Consider the following 17,841-nt stretch of genomic DNA (forward strand, 5'->3'; position numbering starts at 1 on the left):
GGGGTGGCCTATATACTTGGGGGGGAAAAAACCAACCAACCAAAAAAAAAAATCAAACAAAAAACCCCCACAATCCAAGCCAAAAGCAATTTTACACACAGAGGAGGGAACTTCACAGTATTACACAATGAAAATATAATCTCAGCTCTGAGATAATCTCAGCCAAGAACAATCATTATGATTTCAACTGCATAAGGACAGATAATTCTTAAATATTTTCATAGTAGCCTGAAAAAGATCTAGTTTATTGTGCATTTTGACCGTTTCTTAAGTTCTATAAACATGCAGTTTTTTGTGGTGGTCAATACCAAAAGTAGGTCACATAGTGTGCAAAAATTTATGGCAGGAGCTAAGATGCTTCATCTGAAGCAGAGAGCCTCAGCCGGCAGCAACTGGGTCAATTCTACACCACCTTCATTAGAATAGAAAAGCTATTTCAATTAAATAACTTAAATTTTGGTACCCTGTTTAGGTTTTTTATTTTTTTTTCTTGGAAGCTCAGAATTGAGAGCACTCTCTTTGGCAGTGTTTCAACCACAGGCTAGGGGTACTTGCGGCTTCTCTTACAACCCCAGCTTCTTCAATCTGCATATTTAAGGACGGCACGTTTTTTAAGATGCCAGAAAACAACAAGGCAGCACCAAGGGCCCGGAAAGCCGGGCTCACGGTTGCCGGGGCGCCACCCGCGGTGCCGGGAGCCGAGGCTGCGGCACCAGGCCCCTGCTGCTCCGCCGGGCTCCGGCGGCGGCGGGGCCGGGGCCGCCCCGGGGCGGGCCGGGCGGGGGCGGTGCCGCGGCCGCGTACAAAAGGCGCTGCGCCGCCGCTGCCCGGCCCGCCGCTCTCGGCAGCCCAGAGCAGCCAGCCGGGCGTCGAGCGGCGCTCGGCCCCTCCGCGGCGGAGCGTCCCCGCCGCCCGCGGCGCATAAGGCCAAGGCTTTCCGACTTCAGCTACAGTGCTAGCTAAGTCGGGGAAGGCAACACGGAGCGAAGCCGCGTGTCCCCCCCTTCTCTCGGCACCGGGCAGCGGCGGAGCGGGCCGGCATGGCGCGGGCAGCGGAGCCGCAGGGCCGGCGGCGCGGCGGTCAGTGCGGACGGGCCGCTTCCCGAGCGCTTCCCGGGCGCGGAGCGGGCGGGGTGACCGGGCGAGGCTCCCCGCGGGTGGGGGGCACCGGATCGCGCCGTGTCCCGGCGGCGCCTCCGCTCTCAGAACGGTGTTCACGGCAGCGAGCCGTGCCTGCTGTACCGAAATGCGGTGAATGTGCCCGCATTTGCTTTAGCATCTGTTTCTTATTTCTCGTTTAGGATCTGTGATTGCCTATTTTACGTCTGCAAAGTTTCTTCTTTATCTTGGACATGCACTGTCCACTTGGGTAAGTAAAATACTGGCCTGGTAGAAGTAGGATTTTATTCTAGCTATGATTTACCTGAGCTTTATTGGTGCTTTCCAAAAATCATCACAAGTTAGCACACCACCGTAGAGGTCTTGTTACAACACCTTGCTGTTAAGTCTTCATAATCTTTACAAGATATGTTGCAGTAGGTGTAGTTTTGGTGCAGAATAGTGCAGTGGTCAATTTTTGGAGGGACTGGTTCTGTACCTTTTAATGTTTTTAAATAACTGTAGAACCAGTGAGACTCCTTATAGAGGAGCAGAATGAGAGGCAGCCCATGATAGCATTATATGGAAAGGACTCATATTTACTAGTGGGAAATGCTGAGTGTTTACAAGGGACTCAATACTGCCACTCACTAGCTAACTTGTTGACAGCATCAGGAGTTGTCCTCTGTAAAGTGGCTTGCCTCCTGAAATTATTTCCATCTGTGCTAATATAACTTACTGTACCAGCTTTTAGTCACTTGAAGAATACTTAAAAAAAGCTGCCTTAAGATACGCACTAAAAATAGACAGTCTGATTCTGTTCTACAGAATAAAATTAAGAATATGTATTTTAACACAATCTTAAGTCTCCATACAATGGCTTGATTCAAAAATAAATGGAAGGTGTCCCCCTCTCCCCCCCCATTTTCTTTGTTTTGGTCCTGTGTTGGAACATTTGGATTGGTTTGATGTATGTACTGAACAAATGGCTGATCTCCAGTTACAGCAGCCCATGCCTAACTCTGGAGCTTCTTGCTTTTGCTAACCTGAAAGGTCGTACTGATGTTTCTCTTCATGAAAGAAGTCTTTGAGTGGTTTAAACAAATGCAATATTTTGGCAGTTCTTAACATTAAGAAGCAGCGAGCCAAACAGCTTCTGCAGAGGTCAGGGCTTATTGCCTGCCACAGTTTTTGTCAGTCATGCCCACAGAGTGCCTCACTGGTGATTTGGCCAACCCTGCTTTCTCCTCTCTGACCAGTGCTTCACGGCTCTGAGTCCCCGAGTACAGGTGGCAAAGCAGAATTAGAAAACAATCTTGCACAAAGTAACAAATGATAGACTACAAGATGTCTGTTTAGCAATATTAATATTACATGGTCAGGTCCTGGTGTGTTTTGTGCTGAAAATCTTGACTCAAAAAACCTCCAACCAAATCTGCTCAAACAACTGAAGTTATTCTGCAGTAGCTTATTTTCACAAAACTGAAGGACTTCACCTTTTGTATCTCCTGAGCTTTAGTGTTCCTGTAGTGTGAAGGTTTTTGCTACCAGAAACAGTAAACAAATACCTGACTCTTCCGAACACCAGGTAATACATAATCTTTGTTTTAGAATGGCTCTGTCCACAACATAAAACCCAAGATGAATGGGGTTTTGCTGTAATTGAGAGAGCTGATTAGGTTTCTGTGTTACTATGCCATTCCCAAATGCCAAGAGAGGCTGTAAATGATTAAACATGTCACATCTAAAGAAATGCTCAGACTTGAACAAAGTCCAGATTCTGTTAGGCCCTTGCTCCGTGAAGTATTTGAATGTGTGCCTGGCCTCAGGGATCTTAATAGGCTGGCCAGGCATGCTGCACTGGAGTCCCAGACCTTATGCTCTTGCTGTCTATCCCTCAGCAATAAAGAAGGAACAGTGTGGAACTGGGTTCATCTTGTTGGTGTCAGGCCTAATGTTTCCCAGGAAATCAGCTGATTCCAGCTTCCCAGCCTTATCTGTGCCCCTCAGGAGGCTGGCAGTAGGTGGTGGCCTGGCTGTTCCTCAACTTGTTGGCTTCAGTTCTGACGTGGATTGTATACATTCAGTATAAGGTGATTACAAGGGTAATTATAATTACAGGAAGGGAGGAGCTGTCTTTAAAAGGATAGTGATGCTGAACAACTGTAGCTATTTAAAAGTTTTCAAAAAGCCACATTTTGAGACATTTTAAGGTGGGACTAAGTGTATGTAATCAAGGATCTGCCTGTTTCTGTAAACAATATTTGCTGTACACATTTCAATAGCTCTTAGCTTGAAATGACATACCTGCTGCAAAGCTCTGCAATTCACTAATATTGTTCTTCTCCTTTATTTTTGCCTATTCTTTATGGGTTTTAATTCTTGAAAGAAAATCATACTTTTTGGTTGTGACAGCTGTGGTTTTCCCAAAAATCTTCTCTGTGGGTTGACCTGATCAAAATACACTGGGTAAATGTGCTGGATAAAGTTGAACAGTGTTCACCGGCTCTCAGATAAGAGTACAGCAAAATCATGATGTCTCTGGAGTCAAATGAACCTTTCCATGGGTTTGAAGTGAGATTCAGTTTTTTCAGCTGTCAGTAGTGACTTTAATCGGTCAGCACTGACTTGCCCATGCTTAGATTTTTTTAAAAATGCCTTTTTCATTTTGTCAGAATCCAGTAACTGAAACATAAAGAAAAAAGCCAGACTTAATATGAAAGTAATTTTTTTGCTTGTTTTTCTAGCTTAACAAACAGTTATCTGGGTTAACTCACTTATGTATTTTAAGTGAAATTCTATAAAGTACCACCTCAGGAGGTCATATTAAATTTAAGTGAAAGCTGGAATTGGGAAACTATATGCCTGTGGATTCATTGCCTGGGTATTTTCTATATATTTCTACTAACTAACCATGGAATGTAAATGGAACATATTGACAGAAGGCTTTAGATATTTCTTGAGTGAAAAATGGTTTATAATATATGAGAAGAGACACAAGATGATCATGCTTATAGTAGCATTTGTCATTGGATTTAGTTAAAAAAAGCATACAAAATACCTTGGGGTTTTTATTTGAAAAGATGGAGTTTTTCTTTCTGTGATTGGAGTATAACTTTTTTCAGCCTGTGATAAGGAAATGAGTATCAAAGTTTACATGTTACAATGTTTGCAGAAAACTCCAGTGAACTCAAGTAACATTAAAAGGCAAGCGCTTTTTGTGTCTGTACTATACTGAGGGCTAATCACACTTTGCAATTATTTTGTCCCTCCAAATAGTAGGCTTTTTATGTAGCTTTTGATCACTGTGTTACATGGTAAATTAGATTTGGCTGGCTTTGTTTTTTAGAAGTTCTTTTATGTTACACCTCCCCCAGCCCTTCCGAATATTTGAGGTCCTTAGAAATTTGTACTCTTTGCTGTATCACATAGCAACTATTTATTTAAGATAAGGCAACAGAAGAAAACAGTTTCATGTTTGGTTTGTAGGAGACTAATGTTAGGGACCCTTATTAAACAACCTGTGTGCCCTAGAATGGTATGAATGATTTCTATTCATCTGGTTTTTTAACAGTTACAGAAAGAATTTTCTGTTATGTGTTGCTGCGATATGTTCAAAAGTAAAGTGGGATGTGACAAAAAAACCCCAAAGCCTCTATGTATTTATTAGCAAACCTGAGAATGTTTTGAATAGAATGAAAGTGACTTCTCTTGGATGTGTTTAACAATTTGGGTGTCCTTTTTGTATCTGTAGCAAGTGGTTATCAGGACATGAATGCATTTTATTTTAAGCACTGGGTTAAATTAGCAGTAGGCTGAACTAGCAGTGAGTTTACAGCAGGTTAAATGAGCTGTGCTATTGTACCTCCTCTGAGTAATATGCCAGTGCTGGACACTAAAAACAGCTGAAGTCCAATGATTTTAGAAACTGCAGTTAACATTTACCCATATCTATCTTGAATTGTATGATGACTTGTTTCCACTTGACTCATTCTTGTGTTATAAGCAGCAGTTAAGCTTTGATCATCTAAGAGCAAACTGCTGCCTTGAAAAGTTATTTAAATAGTGATGGTAAATCTGTTATTAATATTTGATCTGTGCCAGAGAATTTGTGTAAGCTTTTTGAGGCTCGTTGGATGTGGCTGGAGACAGACTTTGTCCAGTAATATACTAATAGAAAATATCTGGGATTTTTGGGTTTGTGGTATTACAAGCTGTAATGATCCACTTGATTAGGATAGATGATCCTAATGACCCTGGGATAAAACCAATGGGAACAGGATGTATCAATCTGCAAACCTCCTGAGAAACCAGCAACCACAAAACCCCCGCACCACCTCTGAACATGTAACAAACCTCTCTTTTAGTCCAGACTTTTGACAGAACTTCAGTAAAATAGTGAACCTGTGTACCTCTAAAGAGCAACCAGTAATGTTGTGTATGTTCTCTTACTCTTAAAGGGAGATCGGATGTGGCATTTTGCTGTGTCTGTATTCCTGGTTGAACTTTATGGAAACAGCTTGCTCCTGACTGCGGTCTATGGCCTGGTTGTGGCGGGATCAGTTCTTCTCCTGGGAGCCCTTATTGGAGACTGGGTGGACAAGAACTCCAGGCTCAAAGGTTAGATGCCTAGAGCAGGTTATTTACCTTCCAAATTCATGTTAGAAAGGTGAAGCTGGTAGAGTTAATTCCTCAAGTCAAATATGAGAATGAGGCTTGCTCATCTCTTCGAAGAAGGGCAGATGGTTTCAGAGTGGTGATGGTTATACAGAGATGCTCTCCAAGTAAGGAGGAAAACAGTTTTAAGACATGATATGTTTGTTACTCAGGCCAAACCCATGTGATGTGTAGAGATGTATGGAAACACAAAAGTTAAAAATTATGTAACTGTAAGGACTGCAGACTAAATTCTATTTACATTAAAACACTAACATGCACTTGTATTTTTGTTATCATTTGTCTGAATACAAACATCTTTCACGTAAGTGTAAACAGGCTGCATATGCATTAAGCATATTGTATATATGCTCTAGTCTGTTTTAAAATAAAATGGGATCAAGTTCTTTAAATGAATTTTTACTGTCCAAAAATTTTCACAATATTATTCTTTCCATGGTAGGTTGAAGATGAATTTTAGAAGCTTGAGCTAGGTTTTTACTACTTGAAGCATACTGTCATCATTTAAAGAGGGACTTTGAGAGAAAACCTACTTTGAGTGTAAATCAAGAACTACAAAGTTGTTAGACATTAGTTTGTTTCTCTATGACAATGGAAGATTCAGAATCTACTGTAAAGTATATTTTTGCCACTTAAGTTTTCGGGGAGAGTAAGAAAACAAGGCTGTTTAATAAATCTGTGTGTTCCTTAATTATGTCCACCTTAAGGCTATACTTAGCTTATTCTTATGTTCATAACTGTTGTTCTTTGTTTGATCTAAAACAGTGGCCCAGACTTCCTTGATTGTGCAGAATTCATCTGTCATCCTGTGTGGTGTTATCCTGATGATTATCTTCTTGTTTAAGACACAGCTCTTAACATTATACCACGGATGGCTTCTTGTGAGTGCTTCATCTTGTTAATAAGAAATTAATTTGTGAAGAAACTTTGGGACGCATGGAAGATGGATGAATTTTTAGCTTAATCTTTAATTCTTTAATCTGTACAGACATTTTTGTGAGCCAAAACTGGCAAATGAAACTGCACTTGTTAGGTGAACAGAGATTATGATTGTTTTCTGCCAGGAATTGTAGACTTGATCTTGTTTTGTGTGAAGAATAACGCTGAAATGTATGGAATCAAATATAAAAGTCTTTTCTGCTTGTGTAGGAAGTGGAGATGTCCATCAGTTTTCTCACATTATAACTCTTTCCCCTCATCTCTCTAGACATTGTGCTATATCCTGGTTATCACAATAGCAAATATTGCCAATTTGGCCAGCACTGCCACAGCGATCACAATTCAGAGGGACTGGATTGTTGTGGTTGCAGGGGAAGACAGAAGCAAACTGGCAGGTGAAATATATTGCCTTTATAATACCTTGCATGTCTTACTTTCCAAGCTTGATTTTATTTTTGTTTTAAGATTAGAGTTTTACAGAGATCAGTGCATCTTTGAGTTCCAGATATTATGAGAATACATCAAGTAAAAGGGCAGCTGATATTTTGCTCTTCCTCACTCTGGACTACTGAGCTACTGAGATCACAAATTACTGTTGTGATTACAATTCAGTTAGGCATCCCCAAACTTGTTTTGCCCTCCTCTTAGTCCTGCTGCAGCTCTGTTAGGAAAACTAGTCTTGCTGAACAAGCCAAGTGTTGCAATACTTTATTTTTAGGTCCCTGGAACGAAACAGAGAACTCTTGCGTAACTGGGCTTCTCTCGTAGGGATCAAAGAAAGATGTAAGAGAATGAAGTCCAGAACAGTTAAGTAGGTATATTGGGAAATTGCCAGTAGGTAATACTGTGCATGCAGGCACATTTGAAACCTTGCATTTCTCTAGCATGAGGTGTCTAACTCAGAGCTCTGAACTTCCCTTCAGTTGGAATTGGAAGCTCTTCTTTCCTTTGACATCAGGTACTTTTGAGCACAGACTATGGACAAAACACTTTCTAGGCCAAAGTTTGTTTGCTTGTCCCCCTGTGCCTTGCACTTGCACAGTGACATTGATACTGCTAGGATAGAGAGTTAATTCCCATTCATATCCTACTGCAGTTATGACTTCTGGGATGTGAGAGACTGGGCTCTCACCGAGGATGTGCAAGGCAAAGTACACCAAAGGGTGTATAGCAATCTTTGGCTGTGCTGCTCCTCTGGTTGTAACGCAGTGTGGGAAGCAGCATTTTTGGTGATGAATTTGGTCAGGCTGTGTAGGCTCTGCATCAACCCCATAAGGGGACTTAAGCCTTCTCAGATAGAGGAACTGATACTGAGCTGCAAACAAGGCACAGAGCAGTTTAACATTACCCAGACCTCTATAGCTCACCTCGATAGTTTAGATACCTTCAGGCTTAAACAGCATTTCAACTTCTGGACTCTAATTTTGTATAAAGCTGCCTGAATTGCCCATAAAGTTCAGAGTCCTTTTGGAAATTTCAATTCTGTATTCGAAATTTTTACTTGATATTTATCTCCAATGAAGGAATATTATTTACCCATTTCATCCAGGAAAGGCTAATTCTTAGATGCATTAAAAGTGTAATACTTTTATTTTCCAGTCTACAAATTATCTTCCTTAATATTTTATTTTGACCTTGCAGTGCCTTTCTGGGTCATGCCTTTTGTAGAGCAGTAATACGGGTGAACTTTTTTTACACATGTGAATCACAGGTAGCAAAATAGCAGCTATCTGTTTAAGTCTTAGGTTAATGAGAACTATTTTCTTGTTGTGTCAGATCTTACTCAGCATATCATCTCCCCCATCCCTGTCCCACATAACACACATGAGATAAAGCACAGACCACACCTGCAGAGAACTGCTGCCTGGGAGTCAGTCCTGCCTCTTTACTGCTTCATGAGCTCAGGCAAAATTGTGTGACCACTTACCATTTGTACTGAGAAATCAGGCAAGAGATTACTGTGAATTCTCTTATGACTTTATTGAGAATGAAAACAACCACTGGATTAAGCACCTTAGTTCATCAGATTTATCTGAAACATCCCTTCCAGGCTGAACAGGCTTGTTTTCTGTTTAACCATGGTGTAACCTGGAGACTATTTGAAACTCCTTAACGTAAAAAAAAAAAAAAGTGGTGACGCTGACTTTGCAGCAAATACTGTTGTCCATCTCTGCATTGTTATCTTTCCTCAAAGAAAATCTTAATTATGCAAGTTAGTGGAATAGGGAAGTAAAAAATTACCTTAACTTCACTTCTGTTGCCCTTGATTAGTTTTCCTACTCACTCTTTGTACCTTTTCTGAGTGGAATTATAACTCAGCTCAAAAAAACAAAGGTTAGTTGGTTGAAATTTTTAAAGCCAAATTCTGTGTAAGTATCTCACTTAACTATTTGACTGAGAGTAAACTAGGTTAACATTGAATTGGCTTCCAAATAGAGTAACTCAAATGTTTCTTTGAGGACTAATTATCTACAGATTCAATAAAGCAGCTTCATACTGATGTAGAATTTCACTTGGCCTTCACAAGCTCTAGTTTTACAGTAGTACTCCAAAAGGGGCTTAATGTGTGAAACCACTGTCTAGCAATTTGTAGGAGTGGAAGAATGGCACTATTGATTGGAAACTTACTGGAACCCCGACGGTTTAATGACAGTAAAGTAGATAAGATTGAAGAGGGTGAGGCATTCCCTAGCAGCAAATGAAAAATGCATTTGTGCTGAGAATGGATTGCTTGTTTTGACTGTAAACATCAAAGGACCAGAAAGGATTCAGGACTTTGCTCAGTAAGATCTAAGGATGCCTACAGCTGCCATCAACCAATGTGACTTAACAAGGAAATGTAAAAGCCATTTTAAAGTTCTGCTGCTATCACAGTGGTTCTTTGGCCACCAGTTATTAGAAGTGAATGGAGGAGGCTAAGAAATACATGTTCCAGTGTCGGGAGATAGATTACTATCTCCCCAAGAAACAGTTCTACCTTCTGAGATTGCTGCAGCTGTGCATGCTAGGTTTGAGTGTTACAGGGCTAGAGCTCAGAGTCCACAGTATCAGTTTTGTGTAAAAGTGATCTCATCTCATGATGAGCAGTTTTACCTGATCTCATGATGAACAGGACTATGCTGCCACTGTGAGCCCAGCATGCTAAACCTGGAAGGCCTCATGCAGGCAAAACTGACAGGAGTAGGGTTTTGGCTTACAAGCACCTTGGTTGATTGCAGTGAACTTAAATATTGAAACAGTCTGAAGGTGCCTCTGGTTACTTCTGGAACCAGTTACAGTTGGAGCAGGACTTGTAGCTTTACCTTTATGCATGTGCAATTCACCATTATGTCAATGAATATTTCACTGTAAGTGTTCACCAGTCATTTCATCGTCAAATAATTTCTGACAGATATGAATGCCACAATAAGAAGAATTGATCAGCTGACCAATATCTTGGCCCCAATGGCTGTCGGTCAGATAATGACATTTGGCTCCCCCATGATTGGCTGTGGATTCATTTCTGGCTGGAACCTGATGTCGATGTGTGTGGAATATCTGCTGCTCTGGAAGGTTTATCAGAAAACCCCTACTCTGGCTCACAAATCTGCAAAAGTTGAAGCGTCGGAACTGAAACAGCTGAACGTAAAGAAAGGTATTGAAAACACAGAAATGTAACTATTCAAATTCACTGTATATTCATTGCATCAGTCAAGCCAAGTGTTGACTTTTGTCTTCCACAGGCACTGCTTTGAGGCTACATAGCTTTCTACTCCTAGCTTGGAGATTTCAGGTTTGGGGTATAGATACCAGAGACTCTAATCTAAGCAACACCACTTTGTGCAGCTTTTTGAGGAATTTCATAAAATATAGCTAAAGAATGAATAGTCTAAGGGGTTAATAAAGAGAAGACAAAGTCTGCCTTCAAACTTATCAGAAGGAATACTCCTACCCATCTATACTATAGCTGGTGAGCTGGGCCAGGTCCTTGGCTCTGTAGTGTCTACAGCCTCTGTAAGACTATTCCTTGCTAACTCATCTCTGCTTACACATAGTACTGACAGGCTTTCAGGAGCTTCTAGAATAGATGGTCATGCTTCTATTCTGGCATGACTTAATGATTTTTATATGCTCCAGGAGATGGTGGAGGAAAAAACATAAACTCTTTGGGCCTTCAGCTCTGCTTGCTTGGCCAAACAGTACAAGTGGGATTTGCAGTATGGATGACTATGGCTATTACTGTAACTAACACTAAAATTGATATTAAAGTTACTTTAGATAGACTCAATATCAGAAATTTAAATTCAGAAGCAGACATTTTATTGTGAAGTTGAAGAAATGTCAGATGCTGAAATACTTAAGTGTTTCCCCATTTTTAAGGTAGCAGTATATGAACATTACTGGAAGCTCAAGTTACAGCTCCCCAGCTGTAACACAGGTAGTGGGGTTTTGTTTGGGTTTTTTTAGGGTTCTTTTGAAATGTGAAAAATTGCTGGGTTTTGTTTAGATGCTAACAATCTAGTCTCAATATATGGTGAGTTAGAAAGCTGTTATTAAAACTGCTGAAGAGATCTATCTTCCCAGCCATCAGATCCATGGTGGTAGCAGATGGTCAGGTAAGCTGTTGGATCATGCTGATGGCAGTCGAGTATTAGAGAACAAGAGAGTGTAGAAGGCTCCACAGCTTTGGAACTGGCTCTTAAAATACTTCTGGAGAATGAAGCATTTAGCAATTGTCAGTATGTAGGAAACACTTATAAATCTTTGCTGTTGTAGTATTCTGAGTTCATTAGAAGACTTGTGTTTTTAAGAGTTGCTGAAGTACTTCGTGTGTCTCACTTGCTGTATGTGGAGCTAGCTTTGAACTTAATAGTGTCAAAGCACTGCTCAGGCATGCAAACATTTGTGGAATTTCTGTCCTCCTTAGTAGTGTAAATAGTGCTGCGAGTTTTTGGATTTTTGTTTGTGATCAGTGGAAGTGCCTTTTTCCTTTATTATAGTGAGAATGGAATTGTAGAAATGCATAAGGTTTTGGTTTGTTGTTTGTTTGGTTTTTTTTAAGTCAAGTTTTGAAAGCTTTTGACTCCGGACAGGCTTCAGCCTTGGTTCTTCTGTCATGAGATACTGACAGATGTTTAAGTATGTTCTTCTTTTTTCAGTCAGTGCTTTTAAGCATACAAAGCTGTGTTAAAATGCCAACTGACACTGGCATTTGTTAAGCAAATAATTTCTCTGTGGAGCTGAGGCATTCGGTCACAAGTCTAGAAGCAGGCAGTGCTTTTTCCTATCACTGTTTAATTAATTAAACTGATAGGGATAAACTTTACTTGATCTCTACTCCCCAGGTAGAATTTAAGAATGCTTTAAATTATTTTAATTTAGGTAATTAAGAGAAAGCTTGGCAGTGGATTTTGACTGATGCACTTCTGCAGTAGTGAGCTTACAGCAAACAATGGTCTGTTGCTTTATGCTGTGCATTTGCAGGCAGGAGTGTATCTGACAGCTCCGTTTCTGTTTACAGAGAATGACATGAAGCCTGCTGAAGGAGTGCAGCTAATTATTGAGAAAGATGTAGCTGGCTTTGAGCCCCAGCAGGAGAAGGAAGTCGGCTGCGCTGCCCGGATTGCCGAACCTTTCATAACCTTCCGGGACGGATGGGTTGCGTACTACAACCAGCCGGTGTTCCTTGCAGGCATGGGCCTTGCGTTTCTCTATATGACTGTTCTGGGATTCGATTGTATCACTACAGGCTATGCATACACTCAGGGGCTGAGTGGCTCTGTGCTAAGCCTCCTCATGGGTGCCTCAGCAGTCACTGGAATCATGGGAACAGTAGCTTTCACTTGGCTGCGGCGCAAGTGTGGCCTCATTCGCACGGGCCTCATTTCTGGAGTTGCTCAGTTTGCTTGTCTGATCTTATGTGCCGTCTCTGTGTTTATGCCTGGAAGTCCTATGGATTTGACTGTTTCTCCATTTGCTGACATCAGTGCCAGGCTGTTTGAAAATCAACCATTGCCTACTATAGCATCTCCAGAACCTGAAATGATTTTTGCAACTGGAATGCCCAACTTGTTAAACGGGTCTATTGCTCCTGCTAACAGTGACCCAGAGATGAGTCCTGAGCCTGTGCCTTTAATCTCTGTTAGTCTCCTGTTTGCAGGAGTCATTGCTGCTAGAGTTGGTAAGTAGTCTGTCTCTATTACAATTTGGTTTCATATCTGCTTTTAATTCTAAAAGTTACAGTGCCCGTCAACTAAATACAGTTGATTTTAGAATTAGAGGCAATAATTGGAATGTTACATCTTGTTTCTGGGGCTAGTTGATTATAATTCACATAAAAATGAACTAATCCTGGATAGTTTCACTGGGGTGAAGACTGCAGTACTAACTCCATGTATGTTTTATGTCACTAACAGGAGAAAAGTTACCACATTTGGAGATAATTGTTACCTATTTTTTGGAAAGCTTATCTCTAAGTTATTTTTGTTCACAACCAAATGAAACCACTTGTTACTAGGAAACAGCACCAAACACATCTGCTATGAAAACCTTCACATTTCAGAGTTTACTAAATTATTTAAATTGTTTTGGTGTTTGGAAGGGGAGCTTTGATTTGGGTGACAGCTTAAATTTTTGACGTATTGTTGGTTAGCATAATATTAGTATCTGTCAACAGAATAGGCAGTCAACTATATAAATGTAATGAACAGTAATGGTCATCTGTAGAATCATCCTCCTCAATTTCTGCAGTTTTTGCTAAATTCTGGAGGAAGAAAATACTTGATGCACATTATTAAGTTTTTTTGCAAGATAAGCTTCTAAAGCTGAGTCATAAACAGACGAAACCAGTATGGAAGCTAATGTCAGCCATTTGAAATTATTGTGTATTCTGCATAGTTTAAAATATGTTTGTGGATTTTTTAAATGCAGACCTTTAGTGATTGCACCTAGCATGAATACACTGTAAATAGCTGTAAGCCCGCTGTTTAAACTAGGAAAGGATAAATAAAACATTGGCCTGATAGTCATGATGGAACAGGATGTGACAGACAACTTCATGTATCAAGCTTACATATGTCAGGAAATTTTTGTAAGAGGAAAGTAAATTGCTCTTGACTGTGAGTGTGAAATCAATTCTGGTCAACAAGAGGATATCTTATGCTGTGCATTTTTGGCAGAAGTGGGTGCTTGGAAGGATGAATTGAATTGTGCCAGTTATGAATTTGCCATGGGAAGCCCAGCAGTATGGATAATTGTTTTCTCTCTCCATAGGCCTTTGGTCCTTCGATTTGACTGTCACACAGTTACTCCAAGAAAACGTCATAGAATCTGAAAGAGGCATCATAAACGGTGTCCAAAACTCCATGAATTATCTTCTTGACTTGCTGCACTTCATCATGGTGATCTTGGCCCCAAACCCTGAAGCTTTTGGCTTATTGGTGCTTATTTCTGTGTCTTTTGTTGCTATGGGCCACATAATGTACTTCAGATTTGCCCAAAAAAGCTTGGGAAAACAACTTTTTGTTTGTCACACTCCTGATCCCAAAGCAGCCCCTGACAGTTCACCACCTGGTAACACATCTACTGTCTGAAAGGATCCACTTCTCTTCACTAACTTTGCTTCACAAGTACCATGGTTAAGCACATATACTTCCTTTTATGACCCTGTTTGAGGTGTTTCTCTAGAGTTGAATGTATAACTTAGCTCTTTGGGGAAGCTGTGCCAAGAGAGAAAATTCATTTTACAGAGACCCTGTAAATGTCTCATGTTTGGCAGAGGGCAGCCTGGATGGATCTTGACAGCTGCAGTATCAAAGGTTCCCCACAAGTCTGGTGTTTGATCACAAAAATACTGTTCAAGTTCCATGGCTGACCCCACAGTGATACTGTGGTTAAGTGGTTATACATACTCAATTTACCATGAATTCTGGATAATTTTTGTATTCATTGAGTAAAATGAGGTCTTGTCCTTCTTTTTAGTTACTTCAGAATAACTTTTTATACAGTATTTGATTGTTTGGAGTTTTTCTCCCATGTTTCTTTACCATTAACAGTTCTGCTTACCTTTATTCTTAAACTGGTATAAACATCCTCTCTAAACATTGGACTTTGGTCCTTGTGGGTTCCCTTCTAACTCACAATATTATATGATCCTTTTTGGATTCTTCTAATAAACAGATTTTTTTTTTCCCCCCCCCCCCAAAAACCTTTATAGTGTTTTATGTTTTGGTTTAACTTTATGGAAACACCTTTGCAGGTTTTTTGCATGTTTCCTTACAAATTAGAATACTGTTAGGTACAAGATATTGTATTACACTTTTGTTGCACTTCTTAGAGTAAAACAGCCTCATTTAGCAGAAGCTATTGATGTAATATTACAAAGCATGGCTTTTAAATTGCAAATGGCAGGTTTGCTCGGGTTTGATGTAGCAGAAAGTGCTAAGGTCAGGAGTACTGGTACAGAAAGATAAATTCTAGTGCTAACTTAGTTTTTGCCTCGGAGTACAAGCAGCTTTAGTTAATTTTCCAATATATCAGGCTTTAATAGGGTTTCTGAAAACAATTGCATGTGAAAATAGTTAATATTTCATGCAAAAGGTGGATTACTTACATTTATCTGATGTGTATATGAATTTTGAATTTGTTCTAAAATACTGCTAAACCAATGAGATGATGGACTGAGAGGCTCTCTAAAGCAACTTCAGAGCAATGAAAATGATACATCCCCTCTGTTCAAGAAGTTCTTGCCTTCTTTTTTTTTGTTTGTTTTGTTTTGTTTTTTTACCCTGCATGTGTACTAACACAGTACTTCCATAGTCATTAACCCTACGTGCACTTTTGTGGAAGCTACGCACTTTTGCTTTCTCAGTAGAGTTGAACCTGGTGGTGTTCTGAGTTTTCTTATGGCTCGGCAGTCTGACTTCTAAATTTAAATATTGGTAAAACGTTTGTTTGCAGAATAAGTAGTATGTGAAAACATAATGTCAGCAACTTGTGAAAAGTGTCCTCTGTAACTTTTAAGGGGTTTATTTTTAATTTTAGGTACTGTCCTTCCCAGTCGTATATGCTGCCAGACTCAGCCCTGGAATGTAAGTGTGTGAACTCCATTGAAATTAAAGGCGTTACACCAGGGCTGAATCGAGGCCAGTCAGCGCAGATTTTGTAACAATTATATTATCCAGCAGAGTATGTACAGAACCTCTAGTGGCTTATGTCTCAGATACAATGTTTTGTAAGAGGTGTGAAATGGAATGAATGTGAATCCAGTGTAAAACCAATGCACTTGTGGCCCATAGTTTTCAATAACTGGATGTAACAATTTTTCTCCTCTAATGGACCAAACCTAATAATTACTCTGTGTTGCTGAAAACTTCTCAGGGATGTTTTCACTAGGTTTATAAGTGTTTATACTTTGACCAAGCATTTGGGTTTTGTTTTGATATAATAAAGTAAAATATGTAATTTAGAGTAGGTTTAAAATTTGTGACTCAATCCTGAGTGTAACTTAAGGAAAAGGGAATTTTGCCATCAGCAGAATTTGTCAGAAGACAAATAAAACAAGCTTATCTAGATTTGTAGAGTAAATATGTCCAAAGGATAGTTTTATGTGGTATATGATAAGTACACTAGTAAATAAAATAGCTCTGATTTGCCAAATATATTTTCTCATGTGCATCTAATTTAAATTGGGACCAGATGTTAATATATAAATAAAGGTAGTCCAAATGTCAGTGAATGCCTCTATACTGCACTTTGAAAAACATCCGAATGCCACAGTATACCTTGGACTCATTGGCCATCAGGGAAACAAAGCTGAAAATGCAGCTTTTTTTTTTTTTTGTGCTGTCTACGGTGCACAGAACCCAGGGTGCCTAAAATGTAATGCTGTGGCACTAAGCACCAGCCATCCCAGAGAGGATGTATTTCTCAAGTCTAGAGAGCTCCAAAAAAGTGACAAATAGAGCTGGGAGCGTGCCATGTTCTTGCCTGTTCCCAAAGGCTTTTTTTTTTCCTTTTTCCAAGAACAATTTAGTCTTGTTTAATTTGAGTAGCAATTTGTTTCATAAATAGTTCCACTAGATAGTGCCGTACTATTAGGAGAGGACTGGAGCTTTGTATTTGGTAAACATGATGTGGTTAGGATTCATACGTGCACATCACAGCTGGAAGGCAAGACAATCCTAAAATAGAAAAGTGAATGCTAGTTTGAAGACAAGGAGGCTTAAATTTGAGAAGTTGTGTGTATTGGTCTGCATTGGATGTCAAAAAAAAATGTATGCTGCTTGAGCACAGCCCATTTGTGTGTGAGTCCAAGATGTGTGCAGACACCTGTACTCAGCAGGGCTTTGAAGCAGTGTGGAGCCTGAAGTCTTACTTAGCAGGACTTTCATTAAGTAAGCATTTTTGGCCTTGTATTTATTTATTTTTTTAAAAAAATGTCCAAATTGGATGAAAACCGCCCTTAAAAATGTACGCACTAGAAATCAATCTTACCAGAATATTTTATTATACAACCTTATGCTGGACATAGTATTGATTATGTATTACTATTGTTAAAGCTAATTAATAAATTTGCATAAAAACTTATTTGTCCTGTATTTTTCAGTTTGTGGGTATCTGGGTATGCTACACTTATCATGGGTCCTGTGTAGAAAGCTTTTTTGTATAATGGGCTGGAAACAAAGACCATTGAGGAAGAAGCAAATAACAAATATCAAAATTTTTCAATGACCTTGGTACTCTTTGGTGAATTGATTTTTATTTACCATCCACGGTGCTAAGTTAAGACACAATAGATGAAGCTCTTGCAACCTCAGCCCGGATCTTGCATTGGCAGAAGAACAGTTTTGTGTCTTGGCCTGCTGGACAACAGAAAGCAAAATATTTTACTTTGCCATGTATCTTTACCAAACTGAATTTGGGATGATGGCCTTCTGTAGCAGCAACCTGTAGGTGAGAGCTCTAGGGAAAAGAGTGGTCAAAGTTTAGTAGTCAAGTACTTTTCAATACTAAGGCCAGAATGTTTCCTATAGGACTGCTTCTGGCTTTGTGTGTTTAGGATATGTTTGCACAAAGGATTGACCTTTACAAGGATGTTGCACTGGTTCACTAGGAGCTCTCTCAACTGATTCCTCTTTCAACTAAGGA

The 17,841-nt window shown here is 39.8% G+C and overlaps 1 protein-coding gene across 1 annotated transcript; it reads left to right on the plus strand.

The window, feature by feature from the left end:
* The first annotated feature begins 813 nt into the window (after positions 1 to 813).
* SLC40A1 (solute carrier family 40 member 1) lies at positions 814 to 17,280 on the plus strand. The gene is made up of 8 exons (XM_038142843.1): positions 814 to 1,080; positions 1,302 to 1,369; positions 5,559 to 5,718; positions 6,541 to 6,656; positions 6,983 to 7,109; positions 10,106 to 10,348; positions 12,215 to 12,874; positions 13,966 to 17,280. The coding sequence occupies exons 1-8, from the start codon at positions 1,041 to 1,043 to the stop codon at positions 14,283 to 14,285; spliced, it is 1,734 nt and encodes a 577-aa protein (XP_037998771.1). The 5' UTR covers positions 814 to 1,040; the 3' UTR covers positions 14,286 to 17,280.
* The last annotated feature ends 561 nt before the right edge of the window (positions 17,281 to 17,841 follow it).

The sequence above is a fragment of the Motacilla alba genome, chromosome 7 (genome assembly GCF_015832195.1).
Source record: "Motacilla alba alba isolate MOTALB_02 chromosome 7, Motacilla_alba_V1.0_pri, whole genome shotgun sequence".
Taxonomy (NCBI): domain Eukaryota; kingdom Metazoa; phylum Chordata; class Aves; order Passeriformes; family Motacillidae; genus Motacilla; species Motacilla alba.

Excerpts from the sequence above, each read along its gene's own strand:
- SLC40A1 (XM_038142843.1), top strand. The coding sequence starts at position 1,041 with ATGGCGCGGGCAGCGGAGCCGCAGGGCCGGCGGCGCGGCG. Across the intron at positions 1,370-5,558 it reads GACATGCACTGTCCACTTGG|GGAGATCGGATGTGGCATTT; the intron begins GTAAGTAAAATA and ends TTACTCTTAAAG. Across the intron at positions 6,657-6,982 it reads TATACCACGGATGGCTTCTT|ACATTGTGCTATATCCTGGT; the intron begins GTGAGTGCTTCA and ends TCATCTCTCTAG.